The sequence below is a fragment of the Chinchilla lanigera genome, unplaced genomic scaffold, assembly GCF_000276665.1.
Source record: "Chinchilla lanigera isolate Chin_1 unplaced genomic scaffold, ChiLan1.0 scaffold00061, whole genome shotgun sequence".
NCBI lineage: Eukaryota > Metazoa > Chordata > Mammalia > Rodentia > Chinchillidae > Chinchilla > Chinchilla lanigera.
This window is the reverse complement of record NW_004955462.1, coordinates 9,599,230-9,624,856: the sequence shown is the minus strand read 5'-3', so window position 1 is coordinate 9,624,856 and position 25,627 is coordinate 9,599,230. Positions and strand designations below refer to the sequence as shown.

General features: G+C 36.4%; 1 protein-coding gene across 5 annotated transcripts in view; it reads left to right on the top strand.

Moving 5' to 3' along the window:
* Positions 1 to 25,627, top strand: part of Pou2f1 (POU class 2 homeobox 1) — a 165,069-nt gene that overhangs the window by 85,334 nt on the left and 54,108 nt on the right. For 4 of the 5 annotated variants that reach the window (XM_005398232.2, XM_005398227.2, XM_005398229.2 and 1 more), the window contains one exon: positions 11,600 to 11,665. In XM_005398232.2, coding sequence (XP_005398289.1) covers positions 11,600 to 11,665 — 66 coding nt within the window. Of the gene's footprint in view, positions 1 to 8,385; positions 8,476 to 11,599; positions 11,666 to 25,627 lie in introns of those variants that run through there. The other variant, XM_005398228.2, reaches the window with a different exon arrangement.

Genomic DNA, 25,627 nt, shown 5'->3' with positions numbered 1-25,627 from the left:
TCTACAAGCAATTTTAATGACTATTCTCTACAAGTATGGAGATATATCTATATAACCAAAAGAGAGGAGTGTGTATATATATATATATATCTCCTCAATTCACAATGAGATTATGTTCTAATAAACCCATTGTAAGTTGAAAATACGGTTGGTTGAGATGCATTTAGCATACCTTACCAAACACTATAGCTTAGTCTACATGTGCTCAGAACACTTAGACTACAGTTAAACAAAATTACCCGATACAAAGCCATTTTATAATAAAGTGCTGAATATGTCATGTAATTTATTGAATTCTGTACTGAAAGTTAAAAAAAAATGGTGATGTGGGTACACAAAAAATTGTAAATCAGCGGAGTGTGGTGGCACATTTTAGGAGGTTGAGGCTGGAGGATCACCCTAAGTTCAAGGTCAGCCTGAGCTACATACTGAGTTCAAGGCCAGCCTCAACTATACAGTGAGACCTTGTCACCCAAAAAGATTGTAAAAACTGCAAATCAAACCATCATTAAATTGAGGGGCATTTTAATGGGCATTATTAAAAATGTAGGCAGGAAAACTACATATCAAAACCTGTGGGCTATAGCCAAAGTGGTGTATGGAGGGGGAAGTAGTTGGCCTTAAATACAGATATTACATAGTGGAACTACTGAAATTAAATGAGCACAGTTCTTTTAATAATGTTTGCTTATTCAGACTGGCTCAAGAAGAAACAAAATCTGAATAAGCAATAATCATTAGAAGAACTGAGGTGTACCTAGCAAAAGGAATTCTCTCCTGTAGAAACCCATTGGTGTACCAGATGAGACATAAGAACTGACTATTTTGCTTGGGAAATTTTTTAAAATCTTGAAAGAACAAATAATCCTTTTCTTAAAGAAATGGGAAAAACTACAAAAATTTTAACGAGGCCAGGATTACTGTGGTAGCTAACTGAAAAGATAATACAAAATAACTTTATGTCCCAAACCAGTACAGGAATAAGTGACTATAAAAGAGGCACAGCAGGACCTCTGCTTCTGGAAAGATGGAGTAAATCTTTTCCCCAACACTACTACTAAGTACATACACTTGAACCAGTAAATATTGTACACAAAACAATCAGAACATTCTGAACATTGGAGGGAAAAAGACAAACCTGGGACTTTGGGACCCGAGGAATAACACAGGGGTGAATTTTCAGACCTTTGCTTCCCTTCCTACATCCTAATATGGTACTAGAGAAATTGGGAAAGCAGCAGTAGGCATGGGGAGGGGAGTGGTCCTCAACAGAAAGTGGCTGTTCTTTAACCAAAGGAGAGGAGTAGCCTAGCAAGATAGCAGACTTGTAGTTAATAATCACTGTACTACTCAAGTCAGCTGTGGTAGAACAGAACTGCAGCTCCCTTCCGAAACCTCTCAGCACAGGTGCAGTGGGGAGCCCCAGCCTACTCTGTCAGCAGGGTGTAACAAGGCATCCCACCCTCCTGCCAGGATGCTGCCAAGGAAGACTCAGATCCTTGCTTATAGCAATGGAACTCCCAGAGTGTTAGTGGAGATTTGTGAGAAGCCTGAACTTTCCCTTCCCTACCCTGGGATGCAGTTAGAGGAAGCTCATAGGAGAATAAGAACATCACCATCACTCAGTAATAATGCAGCCTACTGTCCCTGCCCAGCAAGAGTAGTATTAATGGAAACCTGGCAGAGGGGCCAGAAGTCCCACCCTTCCCAGTAGTAACAGTGATTTTCCCCACCTCCTTGAGCATCTTTGGTGATTTTCCCCCACCTTCCCTGGGCATCCTTGGAGGCCACTTTGAGAACCTGAATCTCTACTCTACTATGGGAGGAACAAGGAGCCTCCCATCTGGCCTCCTGGAGTGGTGACAATGATAAGAGGCCAATTAAAATAGAAGATGTAAATGACATCCCAACTGTAGGAACACACTAAATGTCCACATGTTAATTGGTATCAAGATCCCAGAAAATCTGAGCTGAGTGAGAAAAGACAAATAGACACAGACAAAAAATGGTAGGATTATGTGAAGGATTTAAAAACAACTGTCAAAAAATGCTTCTGGGAGTCATTGTGAACACACTTGACAACAAAGAGGGGGAAAATGAAAACTTCACAAAGAAATATAAAACCTCTGTGAAGAGGTGAAAAATATAAAGAACTAAGTGTAAATTTTAAAACTGAAAACTAAAGTAACTAAAATGTTTTAAACTCACTGGAGGGGCTGGGGATTTAGCTCAGCGGCAAAGCGCCTGCCTGACAAGCGCAAGGTCATGAGTTCGGTTCCCGGTACCGGAGAAAAACCAAAAAAAATAAAAAAATAACAAAATAAACTCACTGGATATACTCATAGCAGAATGGAGGGAACAGAGTGAACTGGAAGATGAATTAGTCAAATTGTCCAGTCTGAACAAGCCAGAGAAAATAGAACAAATAAAAGTGAACAGATCCTCAGAAAGGTCTACAACAAAAAGATCTGCACTAATATTCATTAGAATCTCAGAAGGGGAGGACAGCCAGGAAGGGCCAAAAAGAACCTGAAGAAATAATGGCTAAAATCTCCAGATTTTGCAGAAGACATAAATTCAACATTGGAAACATGAGTTCTTCCAAATTGATGTAAAGATTGAATGTAATTCCTATCAGTCAAAGTCTACAAAAGATTTGTTACAGATATAAACAAGATTATTCTAAAATTAATACAGAACTATAGAGGAACTAGATAGCTAACAGTTTTGAAAAAGAATAGGAAGAACCTGTTTTCCCAATTGCAAGACTCATGTAGCTACAGTAATCAAGCCTAGTAGTATTGATGAAGGAATTGACATACAGATCAGTGGAACAGAATGGAGAATTCAGGAGTTGACTCACAGACATACAGCCAACTTATTTGTGAATAAAATACAAAAGTGACTCAGGGAAGGAAGGAAGGACTTTTATAAAAGGTAGTATGGGGGGCTGGGGATTTAGCTCAGCAGCAAAAGCGCCTGCCTGGCAAGTGCAAGGTCATGAGTTTGGTTCCCGGTACCGTAGAAAAACCAAAACCAAAATAAAATAAAATAAAATAAAAGGTAGTATGGAAAAAAGGAATCTCAACCTAACTAAACCTTACACTAGGGGGAAAAATAAAAGAAAATCTTCAGAATATATTGCTTGATGAAAAGTTCTTAAAACATGGCATCAAACATACAACCCATAAAAGAAGAAACAGATAAATTGGCTGTGTTAAAATTAGGATGTTTTGTTGTTATTAAAATGAAAAGACAAGCTGTACAATGGGAAAAATATTTACAAAACACATATATGATGAAGACTGTTACCCACAGTATATGAAGAACTCTCAAAACTCTATCCTAAAAAACCTAATCCATTAGAAAATAAATTTTGGGGATTTAAAAGAGCCCCAAAGGAAAGCCTAGACATTTCACTAATGAAAATATATAATTAGAAAATAATCACACAAAACATGTTTAGTATTACTAGCCATAAGGGAAATATAAATTAAGATCTCCATGAGATAGCACTACACATTTGTTAGAATAACTAAAATGGCCATATGCTGGTGTAGATTTAAAGAACTGGGTTTTTTTAATGTTGCTTTTGGGAATGTAAAGCTGGAAAATGTTTGGCAATTAAACATTATACGTACCATATGATCCAGCAGTGTCACTTTTGTACATTTATCCTAGAGAAAAACTTGTCTATTTAAAAACATTTATATAGATATGTTTTACATATTACAGATAAGCATCTCTTACATATTACTTGCAAATATTTTCTCCCAATGTGGAGCCTCTCATCCTCTATATATTCTATGTGTGAATGTTTATAACAGCTTTATGTGTAATACCAAAAAAATAGAAACAAGCAAAAGTCCCTCAATGTGTGATTGGTTAAGCAAACTATGGTAATCAATATTATGGATTATTATGCAGCAGTGTAAAGGAGTGGACTGTTGATAAGCAAAAACTTGGGTGGACCTTAAAGGCTTAATACTGAGAAAAAAACAAACGCCAATTTGAAATGGTCCCTCAAATTACGTGTCTCCATTTGTCTGACATCCTCAAAATAACTAGTTATAAAAGTGGATGACGTGACAAATCAGTGGTTGTCAGGGATCAAGAGTAGTCAAAGGAAGTATGCCTGTTATGGGTGTCAGGATGGAATTCTTTGTGAGAACATGAATCTACACATGCGACAGCATAGAACTATACACACACTTTATACCAGTGGTGGCAAACCTGTGGCACATGTGCCACAGTAGCCTGTTTGTATCCTTGAAAGCTTTGAAAGGTTCACTATCACTGCTTTATACCAACATCAGTTTCTTTGTGACATAGATGTAACCAGTGGCGAAAATTGGTGAAGGGTACGTGGGAACTATCTTTACAAATTCCTATGAATTTATGAATAATAAGTCAGAAACAAAAGAGGGATCCATAATTGCTATAAGCTTTCAAAGGAAGAAATAGTTACTTCACAATTGGAGGACTGAAGAAAGATATGAGGCCATAGTTTTTTAACCTGTCTTTATAAGGTAGGTAAACATTTCTTTCACAAATTGATATATAGAAGGAAGGGCATTTTAGATAGACCAAAGGTTGCTAAATGTTTATGGAATGTTTACCACGTGTATTTTTAAGACATGTTAATAAACATCTGATCAATCTGAAGAACATTTACTTAGCTGAGTAGAGGAATATGTCTTAAGTTTGTAGAACCCTGGGATGCTTATTACCCTTGTATTGGCACAAAAATTCAGGAAGCCATAGTGCATAAGCACTACTAAAGTAGTGACAGAATTTGAAAAGAGACGAGGACTAGGGATGTAGCTCAATGATAGAACACTAACCTAACATGCACAAGGCCCTGGGTTGGGGTAGTGAGATGCTGGTGAACTATAGATGCCTGGGGGCCATCCCACTCCGAGACAGAAGAAAGGTGACAGGACATCCTCATTGAGTCAGACATTTCCACCCATTAGAGCAAGTATACAGTCAGTACAAAATAATGTGTACAAACAACTATTTATATGCAACATGGCCAGGTTTGGTGTTAATTATCTAGTAAAGTAAAGTACATACTGTCCTCACTTTTACTCATACACAAAAGGTGTGTTTTAAAATGCTAGTTTGTAATCCAATTGTTATTGCCTCAACTTCTAATGAGACTTGGACCAGCTCAAAACTTTGCTTTTAAGTGTAAAATCCTTTTAGTACTAATAGTGTTAGACATAAATTCTGCGTCCTAGAAAAATTCTTCCCCCCTTTTAGGGAAAAAGACCAAATATTGGGCATAATTTTGAAATACATGAATTAGAATTTTGCCCTTTTAGCTCCTCTTTATACTTCCATATGGTACTATTTTCTAGTCTTTCTACTTTTTATGGCCCTTACATCCTAACTTCGGGTCATCTGCGTAGAAGTTACTTCATTAGGGCTTTTATTGGGCCCTACTCCAATGGAAACATTCCTTAAGCAGTTGTTAGAAGAAAGCAATTGGATTGGATTACTTATGCTGAGATATGAATGACCAGCAATCCCATAAACCTTTCAGAAATGGGTTTTCTTTCTTTTAACAAAAGGTGTTATTTTTAGGTTTTTTTTAACTGAAGTGATTCTTTGCTGATATTTCAGACAGAGGACCACATGAAATGAACATTTGAGACTGTGGGAAAAAATTACATGAACTTTCCTTATTTTGAATGAGGTTTGGGAAACTCTTCAGTATTTAAACCTTCCCTCTGGAATTCCCAGGGTACCTACTTCAAGGGAGGCAGAAAAGGATTTTCACATGATAGCAAACTCAGATGCCTGGGTGAGCCTCTAGTCAGAGGAGAAAGGCATCTCATTCTGGACAATAGCCTATGTGCTTTGGTGAGCCACAGCCTCCCCACTCTGCAGAGACCCCTGGAACTCTCTTGGCTCGAGCAAGGAGGTAATTAAATATGAAGGCACTGCCTCTGTGGTGTTCCTACCAGCAAACAGTGATTGTCTGGCTATAGTTCTACATCACCCCAACCTAATATATGAAAGACCAGGTAGGCAAAGGAGAGACATTTTCTAAGTGCTACTGCATAAAGTACAAAAGTGCAAACAATACTGTATATTAAAAATTTGGTGAATATAAAAGGAGTGAAACATTTGATTTCTATATTTTAGACTCATTCACTGTTGCTTCTCTTTTCCTACCAAGTAGAACTTGTATAGTCCAACACATTCTACCTTAAAAAAGCGTTTGGAATTTGTACTCTGTATACTTTTGTTTATTTTAATATCAAGTGATGTTAATTATTGAATAAAATTGATGCTTTCAAAGGATGTCCCATATTTATCAGGTGACTTCATGTTTCCTGTAGCACCTCTAGCACCTCTGCCTCTTAATTCAAGTCTCTGCTGTAGGCTGAGAAGCCTGAACACATCTATCTCACAGCAGCCGTGTGAAGGGAATAGTGTCATCACTTTACGTATGACAGCATTAAGACTCCAGGAAGGAAGGAACTTAAACAGGTCTCACAGGCACTAAGTGGCAGTGTTAAGTTTCTCCCCTGAACTCTCTTCATATGCATTTTATGATTTCATAAAACAGAAAAGCTAGCAATAGAAATAGAATATTGATCTAAGTTAAGGAAGGTGTTTGGTTCTGCAAGTTATTGAGTTGCAAGGAAATCTTCTTAAAATATAAAAATCTTGTCTTTCTTCATATGCATGTTAAGTTTAATTTCAGCCTTAATGTTGGAGAAAGCTATATATATTTTAAAAATCAGATATCTGGCATGCTTGAAGACAGGCTGTAAGTAAAAGCAGGTTATTAATAAAATGACACCTTTGAGAACTCCTTATATCTAGTGTACACATGTTTTTTCCACCAATTACACCAGTATAGTGGTCTCTTTCCTCACTATACTGAAAACAAACCATTTTATTCTGCTGCTTTAGACGCCCTCCTCCCTTTTCCTGAATGTGTAACTCATCTGTAATTCAAAATAGTAGCCCAAAGCTCAGATTTTGATGTCAGCAAAATCTGGTTTTAAATCCCAACTCCAAATTATTAATGTAATACTGTGTAAAAAGTCCTTTATTTCTCTGTGCCTCAGCTTCCTTACTCCTAAAAAGGAGATAATAATGCCTACCTTATGCAGTTTTTATGTATCTTCTCTTGAATTGTCTGTGATGGTGAGGATATAATGTCATATTATAATGCCTGAAAGGTTTTACATTGATGGTTTACCTTATAAATTCACTTTAAATTGAATATACATGTTATTTAGTAAGGATGGGCCTATTAAGTGAAATTTACTTGTGAATACTAAGTAACTCCACAGTTTACATGGCCAGTTTTTCAAGGATCTGTATTCTGAATAGCAGTCTTCCTATGTGAAATAGATTTAATGAGAGAAGGATGCTGCCATAATATGTAGCATTCAACTAATCTATTCTGTTAATTTAATATAAAAAGATTTGTAGATAATGAATTTCTGTCCTCTCACCGATACTTTCAGACATTCTACCCTGCTTTTACATTTACACCATTGCTGTGTTTAAGTAGGACTTTCTCCTGACGGTGTGTGTTAATAACTGGAAAATTCCCTATCAGTAGACTAGCACCATCTTGACAGCCCTGTGTTCTGCTTCTACCTTGCTAATTGTTTCCTTGGGATTATTTGGATTGTGTAGAAAGCTTTTTGCAAATCTTCTTATTACTGAAGTCATTGTTGCCAGCAGGAATAAGATTAAAGGTGCTTAAGTCTGTAGAGTTGTTTCTAATTTGTACGTGTCATTTCAGTGGCATTTCAACAGAATTCTGTCTGCTGTCCCTCCCTTCTCCCTTGGTACTATCTCAAGTTAGGTCCAAGAAGCCAGGCCATTGGAAGAAATCTCATTTTATCCTCCTAATTATTATGCTGGCACTCAGGAGATAATTTTTCCCTTCATGCACTGCCAATTAATATGCAAATGAGCTGATAAATATTTATGCAACGATTTAAATTATGCAGGGAGTGCTTTCAGTGTATTCTGTAAATGAATTGTTCGTGGACTTCAAAGTGCTGGCTGCTGTGCTAACGAGGAGAGATTTGCATAAGGCCCTAATCACGCGCATACTGATTAAGCTTCATTATGGAAACTGCCAGCTGCAATCTTTGTTTCTATTTTATTACAAAAAGGGGAACTTTTCATGCTTCAGTTGCCTTGACAATGTCAGTCCTCGCTGGTAGGAGAGGCTAAAACTCCTCTGAGCAACTGAAGTTTCCTTATTCAGTTGAAGATTGCTATGGTGTAACTGAAGTTGTATTTTGCTTCTCCCGTTAATCCACTTTCCACTGCCCCCACTCTTGTTCTCTGAAGAACATACTGCAGATTTGTTAGAAATAGTAGTACCTTCCTTCCCCACCCCAGACTGATACCTGTTTCTTCCTTGCTTTGGACTGTCTTCACTTCTAGAAGATTTCACAGCAATGCTGGACTGCAGTGACTATGTTCTAGGTGGGTACCAGCTCAGTTCGTTCTTAGAGCTTTAATATGGAAATAGCATGTGGAGGGTTGACTATGCATAAATGCTTAATCACGTATGCAACTAGCTCTGGGGAGGGGGAGAGGTGGATTGAACAGGGAAGGAGGAAAGCATTTACACAGCACAGGCATACAGAATTTGCTGTAGGTCTCTCCCTACAACCAGCTCTTCTGGTTCAGAGGGTGCAGTGTTTTCAGTAAATAGTGTGAATTTAGAATTTGGCTTTAATGGAGGAATTTGGGAATTTCTGTGGAGAACATTTCATGTAGCTCTAAGAACATTTTAAATCAAAGTATAAACTACTTAAATAATATGTACATATTAACAAAGTAGTTTTGCATATCTAATGAGAATGACTCATACAAAAATGCTCAGTGAAAAAGTGGAACCATTGTGCAGAATTGTTCCTATAAGTATTACTACAGAGGGTAAATGCAGTGGTGACTACATGTGTTGATCAGTTTCTACATTTTAGAAATTATTTGCTGTTTTCACATTTTGTCTAAGATTAGCCTTCACTTTTACTTTGAAAAACCAACTATGTTCTTCAGAACAGTAAAGTTTTAACTGTTGGAAAGCCAATTTTTAGAGTTTTCCCCATAGCCCTTTAGAGAAGGAAATGTCCTATTCGAACATATAAACTGTCTTTGATGACTAAAATAGGTTGAGACACTTTGGTATTTAGACATAGGATGGCCCATGGTGGCCATATTTTGTATGAAGTTTTGTTTGTTTATATGCAGAAATACTGAAACCTTTCTAGGTCCTTGTAGTCATCAGAAAAGGCAGATGATCTGAACTCCAGGAGTTGGATATCTTGCAGCTTTTTTCCTTGTGTGTCATTCCCCGCCCCACTAAAAACTAAGACTGCGTTTATCACACACACAATTGCTGAGGATGAAGTACAGTAAACTGATAATTGTGAAAATGTTTAAACTCTTATGCAAAAGGCATGGCCTAAACCCAAGGTAGTAGTCATATTGTCCATCACAGTAAAAATCACAGTATAAAGGGTGACTGGCATAGGCAACAAATTGATGTCAGGAATTTAGTAATGACTTGTAGACTGCATATTACATTCATTATGTAAAGTCAGTCCAGAAAGACCTGTATTTTTAATATTGCCCAGAAAGAAAAAAATGTCAGATATCAAGAAGAATTTATTTTTGTGTTTACTTTTTTACATTTAGTAAATTGGGAATTCAGGTAATGAAAAGAAAATATCTTTGGGAGATAGTTTTAGGACTTGTTTTACAATTATGCTATTTATATCATTGAAATAGTCTCCCCATCATTGTACACTTAATCAGATTTTTATTGTTTTATTCTTTTCTATATGTTTGAAGTAATTTTGTTAAACCCCTTTGACACTCTTGACAATTTTGTAGATTTACATAAAATACTTGTGACATAATTTTTGGTGTATAGATACTGAAATGATATGAATTGTGCAAGGACAGGGTCATGACTTGCTAAAAATTATGCTTACTTTGTGTCTGTGATGTTCATGAATGTGTTTTTGAATATTAATTGATTGACTCTTTTCTGCTTTCCTATAAAACTCATTCTAAAGGAAGCATTAAGCTTCCATAAAGGTTTATTCTACCGAATTGTTGTGAACTTTGTTAACTTTCATAACAGTTTGGGTAAGTCATTCAGAAAGCTGATTTTCACTAAGTTGTACACCTGTTCCTTTCAAACCTTAGTATGCTTTCAGATGGTATGTAAATTTTTGTGGACAGTGGCAGAAGGAAGTTATACAACTGTCCTTATTTATGATCAAATACATACAAATTTTAAGCCTTCGAAAATCTGAAGAATGAACTAAAGATAATGATAGGACTGCCTAAGCCCATAAATCAAACCATCAGTTACAAAACTTAACTATATTAGAAAAACTATTACACAGTTTCTAGGATGGAAATGAAGTTTATGAAAGAAGGATTCCTGATTTTTTTCCTATGTCTCTTAAGTGTGTAGATAATACAGCTGTGACCAGTTATGATTGAGACTTCTAATGATTGTTTTGATTTCCTAATGTAAATCAGTTACATTTTCTGCTGAGAAAAATGTGATCTTTGGTTAAAAAATCATAGTATAGTTTTAAATATTAATTCTTTACTAATAACTACTGTTAAATGGTTCTTAACTTGGAGGAAAAAAGGCAGAACTTACTTGATAATTAAGTTGTTCTTGATTGTAAATATTCTAAGTTTGGTTTTATAGTGGATATAGTACAAGATGTATATTTTTTCACTATTTTCAGAAAAAATCGTGTTGCTCTTGTCTCATCTGTATATTTTTGGGATAGCTAATTGAGCTCAATAAATATGTTTCATTATAGAAATAAACCTTGATAAAGTAGATAACACCAAAACAGGTAAACTCAAATTTAGAAGATTTATTTGGGATATCAAGGTAATATAATTTTTAAATGGATGTGATTGTGACTCAGTGTTGAAATTATTAGAGATATCTGTTATATTTCTGGTACAACTTTTTGTACAGGTTTATAATTTAGGTATGCATTTGACATAGTGTCGCTTTGACTTTCCCTTTGGTTGGGTAGGGAAATGAAATGGAAATATTTCGCTTAGAAATGTTTTCTTTTAGTCTATTGAGTTACTATCCCATCTATTATGAAGTTATAAATAATGAATAAATTTGCTTATGGAAAAAGATACTTCATTTGGGAATAATGGAATTTTTTGTTTTGTTTTTTGTTTTTTACCTTTTCAGGTACTTCCCCTTCCCCAGTTTTATTTCTTTAGCATACACTTAATGTTATAAAGTGCTTATTCTTTCTACCTGTCGAAGTCTTAATAGTTTTTTTCAGGTAAGAGTTCTGCTTTAAGTTTAGGGATTATTAGAAGAATCTTAAAATTCCTTAGAAAGATAATTTGTGGATACCTTCAGAAATCCAGCTCTAGAAAATCCTGAATTTCCTTGAGGCAAACTTTTATAGTTTTGAAATATTAGCCTTACACATACACATGTGATGATAATGCTAGTTAACCCTTTCCTCTGCACAGGTTTGCCTCCTTAACCTTACCTTTATCCCTGGTTTTAAAAATCCTTATTTCTGATTGATTGCAGACTCAAGAATGAACAATCTATCAGAAACCAGTAAACCATCTATGGAGAGTACAGATGGCAACACAGGTAAGTCAAGGCTCTCTGATCCAACTTTTTAATACATTTAATAGAGTTAAAAAGAAAGAAATTTTCCACTTGGATACATATTTGGCAAATACAAAACCATTTGCATATTGAGTTGTCAAATATGATTTAGTACTTGCAGGAATGAGTATTATGGTTATTTAATATTACCTAATTTTCTTCTGCAGTTTGCTTCATCTTTCTACTTCCATCTATTAGAGCAACTACATTGTAGTTATGGGAATAGTCCTGTGGGTCAGATAGTTGTGAATATGAGTTATGGATTTACCGCATAGTAACTGTGTGACTTCAGGCAATTTCTCCAGCATTTTTGAGACTTAATTTATTCAGTTATAAAACTGGGATACTTCATGGAACTTTATGAATATTAAATGAGATGACAGTGCTAGCTACATAGTAGCCATCCAGTTTGTTTCTCTTGTTATACATACTAATCAAAATAGTAAATCTGATCCACACCACATTTGATATAAATTAGTTACATAGTATCAATAGTTATAAACACACACTCACTTCTATATATTCTTTTATTCTTTTAATTTAAATTGGATTAAACCTTTTACCAGGAGAAATTATCATATAAATGGGAAAATTAAAGCCCCATGAGAGACAGGTACATCCATAAAGAGGACAGTTTGTCTCCCCAGCCCATACCCATAAGTCTGTGTTGTACTTAGAACACATTTATTGTGCATCTTCATCAGATACGCAGTTTTCCAGAATTGGTATAGGGACTTCTGGTAGGGGCACAAATTTAAATACTAAACCTTATTAAGAAGAGAATTGTGAGCAAATATGCACAGAAAGTAGTTGCACAATTATGGAAGATGGTGGGAATGAGATCACTTTTGAAACTTTGTTTTCTTCTGCTGGCTACAACCTTTTAATTTAAAGTAGGTGGATGAGTTAAATCAGTATAAACTTCCTGGCTGCTTATTCTTATTATAAGCTGCCCTGTACCTAGAGATGCTTGTTAACCTTTTGTCTCTAGAGTGTCCAGTACCTACGTGTTTATGTAAAACTGAGCTGTGTGGCTTACATGTTCGGCCTGTGTATTAACCATGCCTCTAGTCCTCTGAGGAGGCTAGCCACCTGTGTACTGTGCTGTCTTCTAAGAAGGGAGGGAGTAGTCTTGCGTTTGTCTGAACTGTTAGCCAGTTTTCCTCCTGACATTTCTGTGTCCCATTTGGGCCGCGTGTTTCTTTATCTCGTAGTTAGTGCAGGTGGTTCGGCCACTGCCAAAGCTACAACAAGGCTTGTTTACAGAGACAGAGCAGTTGACCACGTTGGGAGGCTGACCCGTGCCTAGAGAATAGCTTACAAGAAGAGACAGACTTACAGAACAGTTAAGACAACATGGAAATATACACTATGTCAGACTCTTTGGGAATGCTTATACTTACTTTAGTCCCGTAGTTTCAGTAACTTGCAATTTATTCAGCACCTATAATATTTAATAAAACCCCAGTCATTTTTTTTAATGCTAGCCACTGTGCACATTACTTGATTTCAATTTAAGTTCTTATGACGTTAGGTGTTTTTTCAAGAAATAGAAAATTGAAGCACAAAACCAGCTAGTAAGTAAAGACAAGTTTGAAGTTTGCACCCTGTGTGTAATGTTTCTCATGAGCTGCAATAAAATAAAACAAAATGTAAGCAACGCTTTGTGTGTGTTCAGCCCTAAAGCTGTTTACGGAGTTATATAAGGTAAAATCTGAACACTTGGGAGGCCAAAATAAGAGGATTAAAAGTTTGAGGCCTGTTGGACTTGGTGGAGCATGCCTGTAATCCAAATATTTGGGAAGCTGAGACAGGAGGATTACCATGAGTTCAAAGATAGCCTGAACTACCTAGGAGATGATGAGACCCTGTCTCAAAAAAGCAGAAGAAAAAGAAAGGGAAAAAAAGAGGGTGGGGGGAGGGAGAGAGAGAAAGAGAGGTAAAGAAGAAGGAAGGAAGGAAGGAAGGAAGGAAGGAAGGAAGGAAGGAAGGAAGGAAGGAAGGAAGGAAGAGAAAGAAGGAAAGTTTGAGGCTACCCTGTGCGGCTTGCACCCTGAACTACAAAGCAACAATCTGTCTCAAGAAAAGAAGAAAAAGATAAATTCTTGCTGGAATATTTGTTGAGACAGTCTTATCAATTTCTTGCCCAGTTTTAATATGGAATGCTCAGCAGGCATTACCAATTTAGACAGTTACTTTTTTGATTGTTTGTTTTTTGTTTCGGTATTGGGAATCGAACCCAGGACCTTGCACTTGCCAGGTAGGGACTTGTGCCACTGAGCTATATCCCTGGCCCTGGACAGTTACTTTTTAATGCCTCTAAAACTAATTTAGGGACCAAGAACTGTACTTTCCTAGACTTCCTTACTTCCATTACCAGCTATGGCTGTTGGTTTTTTCTTTTCTCTATGAGACATTTTTACTGTTTTTGTTGTTGTTGTTGTTACTGCTAATGCATTAACATAGCTGGATCAAATATGAAATGATCAACCATCCGAACTCTGAAGCAGAACAGAGTTCACTTCCTGTTTGTCTACTGTCGCATTTGTTGCTTTTGTAAAATTAAAAATTACTTCCATTTTATGGACCTGTACACTCACTTCAGTATAACAGAAACCTTGACTGTCAGTTCCTCAAATGTTATGAACCTTTTTCTTAGCACCTCTCACTGATGTCGGTTGGATAGTTAACGATACTTCTCTGAAATGCTTACAGTTGTAATAATTATGATTTGTGAGATTCTAAAGACAGTAATATTACTTAAAATTATATTGATATGTTACTACCTTGTCTTTTTCCTGCCGATGATTTATTTAAGAAACCAAATCTGATAATGCATTTTTATCAGATGACCCCTATATGCTTACAGAACATCTGTGGTTCACGCTTGTTAAGGTTTGCCTATTCTATATGTAAAATGTTACTGTTGGTGTTATTAGATATAATGCGAACAGGTAAGAATCTTGGTCCTTTAAGACAAGAGACAGACACACTGATAACTGATTCTGGATAGGTAATGGTAAATAATTATAGAGCAGGTACAGAGAAGTACTTTAGTGATGTTGACCAGGTGTTTCTTTGAGGAAATTTGAATATGTTTATTAGGCTGAGAAGAAGGAACCATCAAGGAAGAAGAGATTGAAGAAAGAAAAATAATTGATGGAACCAGGTAGGAAGAAAAGGATAGGATAAAAAAAGAACAAAATGAAGAGTTAAATTTGAAAAGTGAAAGGTGTGTGCCCTTTTCTCTAAAATTGGGAGGATTATGTTGTATATTCAGTACACAAGTGTACCCTCGTGTACTCTGTAGGATCACTAAAGTTGAATAAAATACTAATTTATTTTTTGTTACAAAAATTTTTGTCTTGTGGAAAAAACAAAAAAGTTTGTCTTGTAACAGAAATTGAAAAGATCCACAAAAAGTGGATGTACATACATGAGAATTCAGTGCAGGGAGAAATTGTGTCTAGCTGGAGTGATCAAGGAAGACTTGGAGAAGGGGAAGCGCAGTGTATCTTGAAGGCTGCGTAGATAGCATTTAAATGTAATGGTGCAGACAGTGTGTGTTCAACATGAAGAAATAGTAAACGCTAAGATGGGAAGGATGAAATCAGCCCCAAGTGTGTCTAATTTCTTCAATTCTTCCATATACCATGTGATTTCTAGATCCTTTTTAGTTTAATCATCCTTACAATTATACCATATTCTTCTAGCTCTTCAGAGTTCAGTGCTACTATTACCATTACCATTGGCTTATTATTTTTGTAAACTTTGTACTACATCCTCAACTTTCTTCCTTTTTTGGGGGGTGGGGATAGGGTTTCATTAATTAACCAAACTTGGCTTGAAGTTGCCTCATTATCGCAGAAGAGATTACAGGCGTGTGCCACCATACGTAGCTTAAAATTATTTTTTATAATTAATGAAAGTATTTTTAAATACAGAATTTTAATATTTTTATGATATTTGTTTTGAACTGTTAAAATTCATTTTCTTTTAAAGCAGTCAACTAATCTGTTGATTCACTGAGTTTGTAAGTCTCTTTTACCTGAATTATGACAGATCCAAGATGCCTCCAGCCTTTTTTTCACTTCATTTTTATTCAGAGCCTGCCCTCTCCCTGGGATAGTGTCAAGGTCTTTATGACAAATCAAAAGGCTAAGTAAATGTATTAGTGCAACCTAATACACAGTTATGAAGTAGCACTGCATAAACATCATCATGAGAAGTTCCTCATAACCAGCGATGTGTTCATTCTGTGGGATTTACTAGTGCCATTGCTAGTATTAGAAAATTATCTTCATAAAAGAGGATGATTAGACATCATTTTCTTCTCCATGAAGAGGAAGGATCCTGAAAGACCAGGTTGTCAGTGACTATACCTGCTGTTCCTCATAACAATTTAAGAACTTCATGCCTTCAACGAGCATTTTGGAAACTACTTCTAGATAAAATGTCAGTGTTTTCAGAAGTCTCAGGAAATCATCAGGGGACAAACCTCAAATAAGTCCTCATCAGAGCAGAGTGAAACAGTTGCAGGTTTCAGATTCTGAAAAACTGTCTTCCCTTATTTCTTTTTATTATCACCTTAATGTTTATTACATATTTTACTGTGGACTCTATTCTCTACTAGCCAGTGTGTTTGTATAATCCTGCATGTAAAAGTCCCAATACTAATTCTTGTTGGAATTCCTTCATGGTGAAGTTTCAATAACAAATGTTTTTTTTTTTTTTTTTTTTTTTTTGGTTTTTCTCCGGTACCGGGAACCGAACTCACGACCTTGCGCTTGCCAGGCAGGCGCTTTGCCGCTGAGCTAAATCCCCAGCCCCAATAACAAATGTCTTAGTTACTTTTCTCATTGCTGAGACAAAATATCCAACACACAAAATTAAAAGAGGAAATTTTTATTTCAGCTCAGTTTGTAGAGGTTTCAGTCCATAGTTGACTGACTGCTCCACAGGGTGGCATGGCAGAGGGGCATTGCATAGGAGAAACAATTCCTGGCAAAGCAGGCAGGAGATAGCAAAGCAGCAAGTACAAGCAGCATGACTCTCCTTTTTATCCCAAACAGGCTACAGACCTTTTGGGTTTCACTCCTAGGGTGGGGCATCTGTTTTCAGTGAATCCATTCAGCCACGCCCAGAACTATGCTAATTCCAAACAATGGTCTAATTTACTACCACACTCCCTTAATCCCAGTATCACACACCGAAGATCCAGTCAGCTCCAAAAAACCCAAATGTATGAGTGCATGAGGTTTTAAGGGGTGGGTAGCTAGACATAAGCCATAACAGTGAGTAGTTCCTTGTGTCATTGAAAGTACTGGAAGCACTTGCAGAGAGCCTCAGGAGCATAGTGAAGAATATATTACTCTGTTCTTGATGGCCTGCAAGCAAACACCAAACACCTGTAGGAAAGATAGACTTTCCTGTAGTGTCAGTTACATAATATTGTTTGTAAGAGCTTCTGATCACTACATACTGAGAAATTTACCCTGGTGCTGCCCACTCATGTACATGGGGTCATTAAGTTTTAAGTGTGGGAGGGGGAGATGGGGGCTGTAATTACTGAATCTATAAAAATGGTGACGTCTGAACTATGATTATACTTTCGTTAAATGAGTGAGCAGTTGGTCCTTTTGCCAAGAAATAACCCAGTAACAGATTTCAAACTTTAAAATTAGTATATATTTTTATTTGTTACTAGTAGAAATGTGGAACACTAATGAGGGATTTGTTTCTTTTGGCTGCTTTAGGCACAAATTATCAGAGATTGACAAGAATGTTCTCCTTTTTACCTTAGCAGCTTAGTTTTATGTTATGTCACTTTTTTCATAATTTTTTCCCCAACAGGAATAAAAGGCGTTTTTGATATAAAAGAATTTTCCAGCCATGTTACACTTACATCTTGCTTGAAGCAAAACTACACTCCATTACTCTTTCAATTAGATCTACTATATAGCATCCTGGCCTAGAGCAGTGGCAGCAAAAACGGGGGGTCAAATTTAATGAGCTATTGGGAGAGAAGGAGAGGAGATTGAGAGGGAGTAAAAAGGAAAGAAGGAGAGATTCATTTATGATCTAAAATGAATACCTGTATTTGGTGTGGGGCTAAGATGGATGTGGTACATTCTCTTAGTAGAGAGACTGTCCAAGAGGGACAATGAGGTGATGCATTTCAGTTCTGAAAATGTTACATTGGAAATGCCTGTGGTACTTGCAGGTGAAAGTATGGGCGGTTAAAGATGAAATGTTCCTGAGAAGAGAGGTTTCTTAGAGAGGTTAGGGAATCCTTAACAGGAAGATGCACCTGGGAACAACGAGGAATAAGTCAAGATGAGGACCAAGGACCGAGCTCTTTTGTACCATTGAAGCGGCTGGCAGAGGAAGAGGAGCCCAGGCACTGTCCAGTAGGATGACCACTAGCTGCAGTTGATTGTTTAAATTTCATCCGGGCAGGGTGGTGCACAGCTGTGATCTCAGCACCTAGGGAGGCTGAGACAGGAGGATTATAAATTTGAGCCAGCCTAGACATTTAGCAGCTTAGCAAAATCTTGTCTGAAAAAGGGGCTGGACCGTAACTCATTTCAAAGGCCCTGGCCCTCAGTTCAGTCCCCAGCATCACCCCATGCCACAAAATGAAATTACATAAAATAAAAATTCAATTCTTTAATAACCCTAAGCACATGTTTAATGCTTAGTGGCTACCACATTGGGTTGCACATACATAGAACATTCCATCATCATCAAAAATGCTGTTGGACAGTGTGTAAGTTGATTAAGAAAAAGCAGCCATAGAAACCGGAAGTAAACTAGACAGCAAATTCATGCATAGAATGGTATTTAGGGATCAGAAGTTGAGACATAGGAGGCTTAACTGGTAATCTGAACAACTAATTTGAAGGCAAAAATATACAATGTAACAACCATTGGTGAATTCCTACCATCTTGTTTAGGGAAGCTCTGTATTGTTTCTCATGTTTTTTTTTTTAATTTTTTATTCTCTTTAATGGTTTGATCAGTCTTGCATTTTACATGTAGTAATTTGAGCAACTTCATTGACAATAATTATGTAATATAACAACCACTGTTAATTCCTACCATATTGTTTTGAAACCCTGCATCATCATTATTGTTTTTGCTTTGTTTTGTTTTTGTCTATGTTGTTATTTTGTTATTTTTTAAAATTCTCTTTAAAATAAAAAAATGTGACTCTTGGATTTGACAGTTAGTTACTAGGAATTTTAGCAAAATGATGGGAAAGAAATTGTATGGGAAAGAGTAGTGAATAGATCGCTGAGGAAAGGGGTCAAGAAATACAGGTAACGTAATGGAAGCTCTGTCACAGCCTTATACAGCTAGTGGTTAAGAGCTCTGACCCTGAAACCAAACCACCTATGTTCATATCCTGGTACCTTCAAGTACTTGTGTTACCTTAGGCAGTTTCTGTTTCACAATTGTCTGCAAGATGGGTGTAAATAATGATGTATCTCATGGTATTGATGTGTGTAAAAAGTAAGTAGTACTATGAGTTATATAATGGCAATGTTAAAGAGAAGGGAAAAAATGGGAGAGGAGGTTAGGAAGGTCCCTCACATGGAGCAATTTGAGTACGTTTATAGTCTAAGGGAGAGGAATAGGTAGAGAGAGAAAGGGCCAGGGTAAAGAAAGAAGACATGATTCAAAAGCTAGAGTTCCTGAGGAGAAGGGAGATGTTGGGTTTCCAAGCACAGGTGGATGAAGTAGTCTAAAATAGATGCCCTTTGCCTTTAAAAAGAGGAGACTAAAGGAGATAAAAATGTAGGTAACTTTTTAGGTGAAAGGAAATGCTCTAAATAGGATTGGTAGGAGAGATGATTAGGGATTTTTTGTGATACTGGGAAAATGAAATCGGGAGTAGAACACAATAGAGTCTGAGAGTAGATATCTCATCCACATAAATAAACAATGTAAGAAAGATTCATAGCAAAGGGCTATAACTCAAGCTGAGAACACTGACATCATATAATCAGAAGGCAAGGACTTGTGCTGGCGTTCAGAGACAGCTTTGTGATTCTCAGGAAGGTAAGAAGCTGCCACCATGTACCTGGCTCACATCTTACAGGAAAGATGAGCAGGGAGCACTCAACAGGGAGGCTAGTGAGAGGAAACAGGGCACATGCTAAGTTCTTTGCCAACAGAAGTGTAAAGAAGATAATAGGATAGTACAGTAAAGACTTCTTTATGATTTTCTTGGTCCTCAGCATATTCCCACTTATGTAAAATGTTTAAATTATTTGAAAAAAATTATCTCAACAGCCGATAAGTCACAAAGTCATCTATTGTTCTACAATTAATAATAAAGTTAGTAAAATCTATTTTAATAGAACCCTCCCTCCAGTGTAATGAACATTAACAGCTATGAAATCTTTACATGTATCACTGCTTTAATTTTACTAATAGAAATCTGTGAATAATGTGCTTCTTTATTACATAGGTTTAATTGAAGTAGTATATATAATGATTTCATTACAGATTAAAATATATTATAGTACTATCTAAAATATAGCTGTTGCCATGCTAGTAGAGCATGGGACTCTTAAAATATAGCTGTTGTGTAATGAAAACAGCTTAAACAAGTGAACCTTTCGTGTTACTTGGTCTTTAATAGTCAGTCAGGTGAGGCTACCTGCTATAGATAGGTGAAGCAGTAAGGCAGTAACTGTCAGACTTAGCATAATGTTTTCAAGGTTAATCTGCTTTAAAACACATAGCAGTATTTCATTCCTTTTTACAGCCAGATAATATGCCATTATAGGGGTATACTGTGGTTTACCCATGTATCCTCTGGACATCTGGGTTCTTTCTACTTTTGACTATTGTGAATAATGCTGGTATGAATATTTATGTCCATGGATTTATCTGAGTACATGTTTTTCATTCTTTAGCAGTGGAGTTGCTAGGTTATACAGTAAGTCTGTGTTCAACATTTTAAAGAACTACCATGTCATTTTCTATAGCAGCTGACAGCTTTACATTTTCAGTGTTCAAGATTTCCAATTTCTCTATATCTTTGCAGACACATTCTTTTTTTAACCTAGAATGCAGCCATCGTAATGGGTTATATAATATTCTTTGAAAGTAACAAGTCTTCATTTTTGTCCAGGAATTAATAGCATTAGAAATTTTAACCTTTCTCTTTTATCTATGAGCGCTTTCCTACATCTCCCTTTACATCATGCCCAAAATGTCTTATTAGAATTAGATGAACATCTCTCCCTCTTAGCCACATTGAATCTCTCAAAGCACATTGTATTTCTTAGAGCAACTGCCATATTCTGCTGTATTTTGCTGGAGGGCACTGACAGTACCTCTCTTTCTTGAGTATCTTTTTTCTGTAGTAGTTGTCTTTTGTGTTATTTATTTTCTTATCTATCATGCATATCTAATTGTGAGTACCTTGTGGTATAGAAACTTCACTTGTTTATCTTTTTAATTAATCCTGGAACCTATCAGCATAGTATATTGTACTTTTGTTAGAGAAATTCTTGATGTTTTTCTCCCTCTTTCAACTTCCACATTCAACTGTAATATTGTTCTCTTTAGATTTACCTGTAATGTCACCACCAGGAAGCTTCTCTGACATTTCCTTCTCCCTTTCCTCTTAAAGTTCTATCTAGGGGCTAGGGATTTAGCTCAGTGGCACAGCACCTGCCCGGGAAGCACGAGGTCGTGAGTTCGATTCTCCATACTGGAAAAAAAAAAAAACTTATGTCTAAATGTTCTGTCAGTACATCGTGTACATCTGGTGTGCTTTCCACCTTTGTGTATATGTTTATGAAGTTGCATGTCCAGCCATTACCTGTATACTCTGACCAAACTCTACCTGCCTTTCTTCTCTGTTTTCCTGATACCCAGTATTTTTCTTTTTTTTCCTTTTTTTTTTTTTTTTTTTTTTGGTGTGTGTGTGCACATGTGTGTGTGTCTTTTTGAGACAGGGTCTCGCTATGCAGTTCAGGCTGGCCTTGAGCTCACTTTGTAGCCCAGGCTGGTCTCAAACTCACAGTGATCCTCCTGCCTCAGCCTCTTGGGTGCTGGGATTACAGGCTTGCGCCACCATACCTGGCTACCTAGTATTTTTCATTTCCCCACCCTAGAGCATAAGGTCTATGGAGATAGGATTGTCTCTCTTCTTCACTGCTGTACTTCAACTCTAAAACAGTACCTACCACAGTAAATAGTCAGTAAATGTTAGTTCAATAAATGAATAAATAGGTCTGAAAGCTACCGAGCAAGGGCTGTCACTGTATTCATCTTTATAACCTCAGGATCTGGAATGTTATTGCTAAGTATTTGCTGAATATATATTTATTTTCTTACAGAAGTTTCTTTTTTATGTGGTATTTTTCATTTATTATTGATTTTTATACTGAGATAATTAATGGAAGAAATGTATATAATTAAAAAGTTGACTCACTAGAAATAAATGATTCAGTCTTTTATACATATAGGCATGACAGTAAAGAGATTTATCAAAAGCATTTCTTACTAAAGTAGAATTTTAATCAAGAAAAGAAATTTCTACTGAACTGAAAAGTGAGTACCCCTGTTAATTAAGATTTGGGAAAACAATTGAATAAACCCCATGTCTGTATTCATTACGTTGGCATAGATTAAAACTGTAAGTTGTATAAAGTAGGTAAGTTCCAAACTCACAAAAAAGTCCTTTATAGTACAAGACAGATTAAGTGTCCAATTTAAGGTGCTGATACTATTACTGGGACTTTATTTTTGGTTTTGGTTTTTCTCCGGTACCGGGAACCGAACTCATGACCTTGTGCTTTCCCGGCAGGCGCTTTTGCCGCTGAGCTAAATCCCCAGCCCCCCTTCTTTTTTTTTTTAATAAATATTCAAGGTTTAGGTATCCATTTAGAACAAATTAGTTTTGTTCTGTTGAAAATGGAATTTCCCAAGGTTCCAAAAAACTCAGTTCTCTGCAGCCAACATTTTTACTCTGATTTAATTCTGTTGAGTTCCACCTGGTTTGAGACCTATAGTAACAAATGCCTTTCCATGCATTTGGCAAAAGAATCTGGGGCCACTGACAATGGAAAAAAAGAGAGTTTTTTTTTTAAAGTATCATGATTTCTTTTAGGTGTAGCAGGGTCCTGAAGACATTACTAAAATGTCATTGTAGCATAAGTATTAATACCTGAAAGGACCAATCTATTTGGAAACTATTAATATAATCTTAAATAAATTTTAAATGTCCTAAGAAAAACTATGTTCTGTAAGAATTAAGATTCAGGAAAAACTTATTTGTAATTAGTCTGACCCATAAAGTCTTCCTAAAGAAAAGAGATTCCAGCCTGGATATTGAAGAAAGACCAGGTCTTTCAGAGGTAAAGAAGAGCGCTGAAAGCATCTGCACTTTGAGCCTATTGAGGATGTCACCTTAGCTTTCTCTGACTCCCCTCCTCTTGGGCTTCCCCCGCAATGTGTCTCCTCTCCTGTTTATACATTTTCAGTTAATATTCAGAGGATACAGATTCCATTCTCATTTATAGAGAACTGTCCTCCCTCTACAAAAAATAAGTGCACTCCAGAATTGAAATCAAGCAGTTAAATCTGTGTACTGTAAGGCAGATCACTTTAGAGACGACATTGAAAGATAAATTGAAAGGAAACCCATTTTAGGAAAGGTGAAACTGAACAAAAATTTAAATTATCACTAATTATAATGCTCATAATAGAGAATTGTAAAAATACAGGGTAATGTGTTTGCTGTAAACATTTTGATGTGTTTTTCTATTTGGAGACTTTTTTTTGCCAAAGTTGTTGTTATTAAACGTAATATTTCTCATGAGCTGTAAAATTTGATTTACTTCCTTTTTAAAATGTCTGTTTTCATGTAAAATAATTAGAGCTAGGGAAATAGTGAGATAAAAACCCAAGGCCCCAAATTGTAATACCTCATCATCTGCTGTCTCCTTATGAGCCCACCCTTGGCTCCCATTATTGAGTAATCATGTAATTGATACTCCTTGTGACTAAGCATTCATTGACTTGAACTCCTTGGTCACAAGATGATATGGCAGAAAGAGCAACTGAGAGAGTTGAGGGAGGAGTATAAGTGAGAGATTGTGAATTTCATTCTGAGCTCAGTTACTGTCCATCTCAGTTACTTATTATTTCTGTGTATTACTTGGTTTCCTTATTTGTAAAATAAGGAGGTTGGTTAGTTCTTTCAATGGTTCCTTTTCATTTTGTCTTTTTCAAAATGTTACATAAATGAGATCATCCAGATGGAGCCTTTGAGTGTTTCACCAACCATAGCATGTTTGAGATTTGCCTGTGTTGCACATGTTAGTTCAATTTTCTCCTCCTCCCTTCCACAAAATGTTAGAAAAGTACCAACTGTGTATTTATAGTAAATAGTTTGAGAACAAAAAAGATGGGACACAAGAAAAGTGCAACCTGAGCTGGGTGCTGAAAGATGCTTAAGTGCCTGAAATGTGTGCAAAGCTGAGTAGTATGATCTACTCGTACAGGGAGGAAATCTTTGCCTCTTGGACCCTTGACTGCTGGCTATGAAGGGAGAAACAGAACTTCCTGGGGTCTGAGGACTTCCTAAACTCCATAAAAGTCTACCTGTCTCTCAGCTGGACCTTAGCTATGTAACAGGTACTATCCTGGGATTTGCCTCTTAACTTACTTGTTACATTCTTCATTGCATATTCCTGGATGTTTTCTATTTCTGCTTTGCTGTATTTTTTGTTTTTATTTTATGGGTTTTGTTGTTTTGTTTTGATGGTACTCAGGGATTGAACCAGTACCTTTGCATTGAGCTACATCCCTAGCCCCCCTCCCTTTTTTTAAAGTTTTGAGACAGGGTCTCACTAAATCACTAAGTTTCCCAGGCTGAGCTCAAACGTGCAACCTTCCTGCCTCAGCTTCCCACAGTGCTGGGATTATAACACATACTTGGCTTGTTTTTGTTTTTTGAAAGTGGCTGCCTTTTGATTACTATAAAAATTACAGCTATTTCATTTAAGCTCCACCACCTCTTTTCAATATTTCACATTTTCTATTTTCATCCACCTTCTCCTTTTGTCTGTAACAGAGAAATATTTTTCTTTTCCATTACAATCCTCTTCTCACTCTTAATTGTTTCTTCTCTTATGCTGTAGGCTCCTACCTCATCTTGAACGCCCTGTTGTTCTTACCTTCATTGTATTCTTTCCCATGGACTCTTCCAGTCTCTAAGTGTACTCAAGTTTGATAAGCCTAAAAACCTTTCCTTCCACCCTGTCTCCCCTTTGAAACACCATCATGTCCTGTGCCCAACACCACCTGACTTGTTGAAGGGATGAACACTACCCACCCACCTTGCTTTAATTGCCTTTTGCCTGTGTTCCTTGTAATTGGGATGTGTACCTAAAAATTTTCTGCATGTAACTGTTGTTATTTTTCTTTTATTATTTTATGTAAAGATAATAATTGTAAAAACATAGATATATGTATTGTTTACACACTCATGTGTCTACCACACTGGCTAAGAAATGGTACCACTCCTGAGAAGGCCTAAAGGTCCCCTGTCCCCAATTATGTTCCATTCTTCTACCACAGAGATAACTACCTGCCTCAATTTAGTGTTAATGGTCATGTTGCTTTTCTGTCACTGATTTTCTTTTGTTCAACGTCATGTTTTTAGATTAATCAACTTAGTGCATATATCTATAATTCATTTTCACTGGATATAATATCCCATTGTATGAATATATCAGTTTTCTTGTTCATTCTGTTATAGGTGGATATTTGGGTTATTTCTAGGCATTTGCTGTTATGAACAATTGTGTTCTAAACAATTTTGTGCTTATCTTTTGATGTGCATGTGTGGAAAATGTCTCCAGAAAATTCTCTTTAGTAGTGTAATTGCTGAGCTTACTCTAATGTTATTCATGG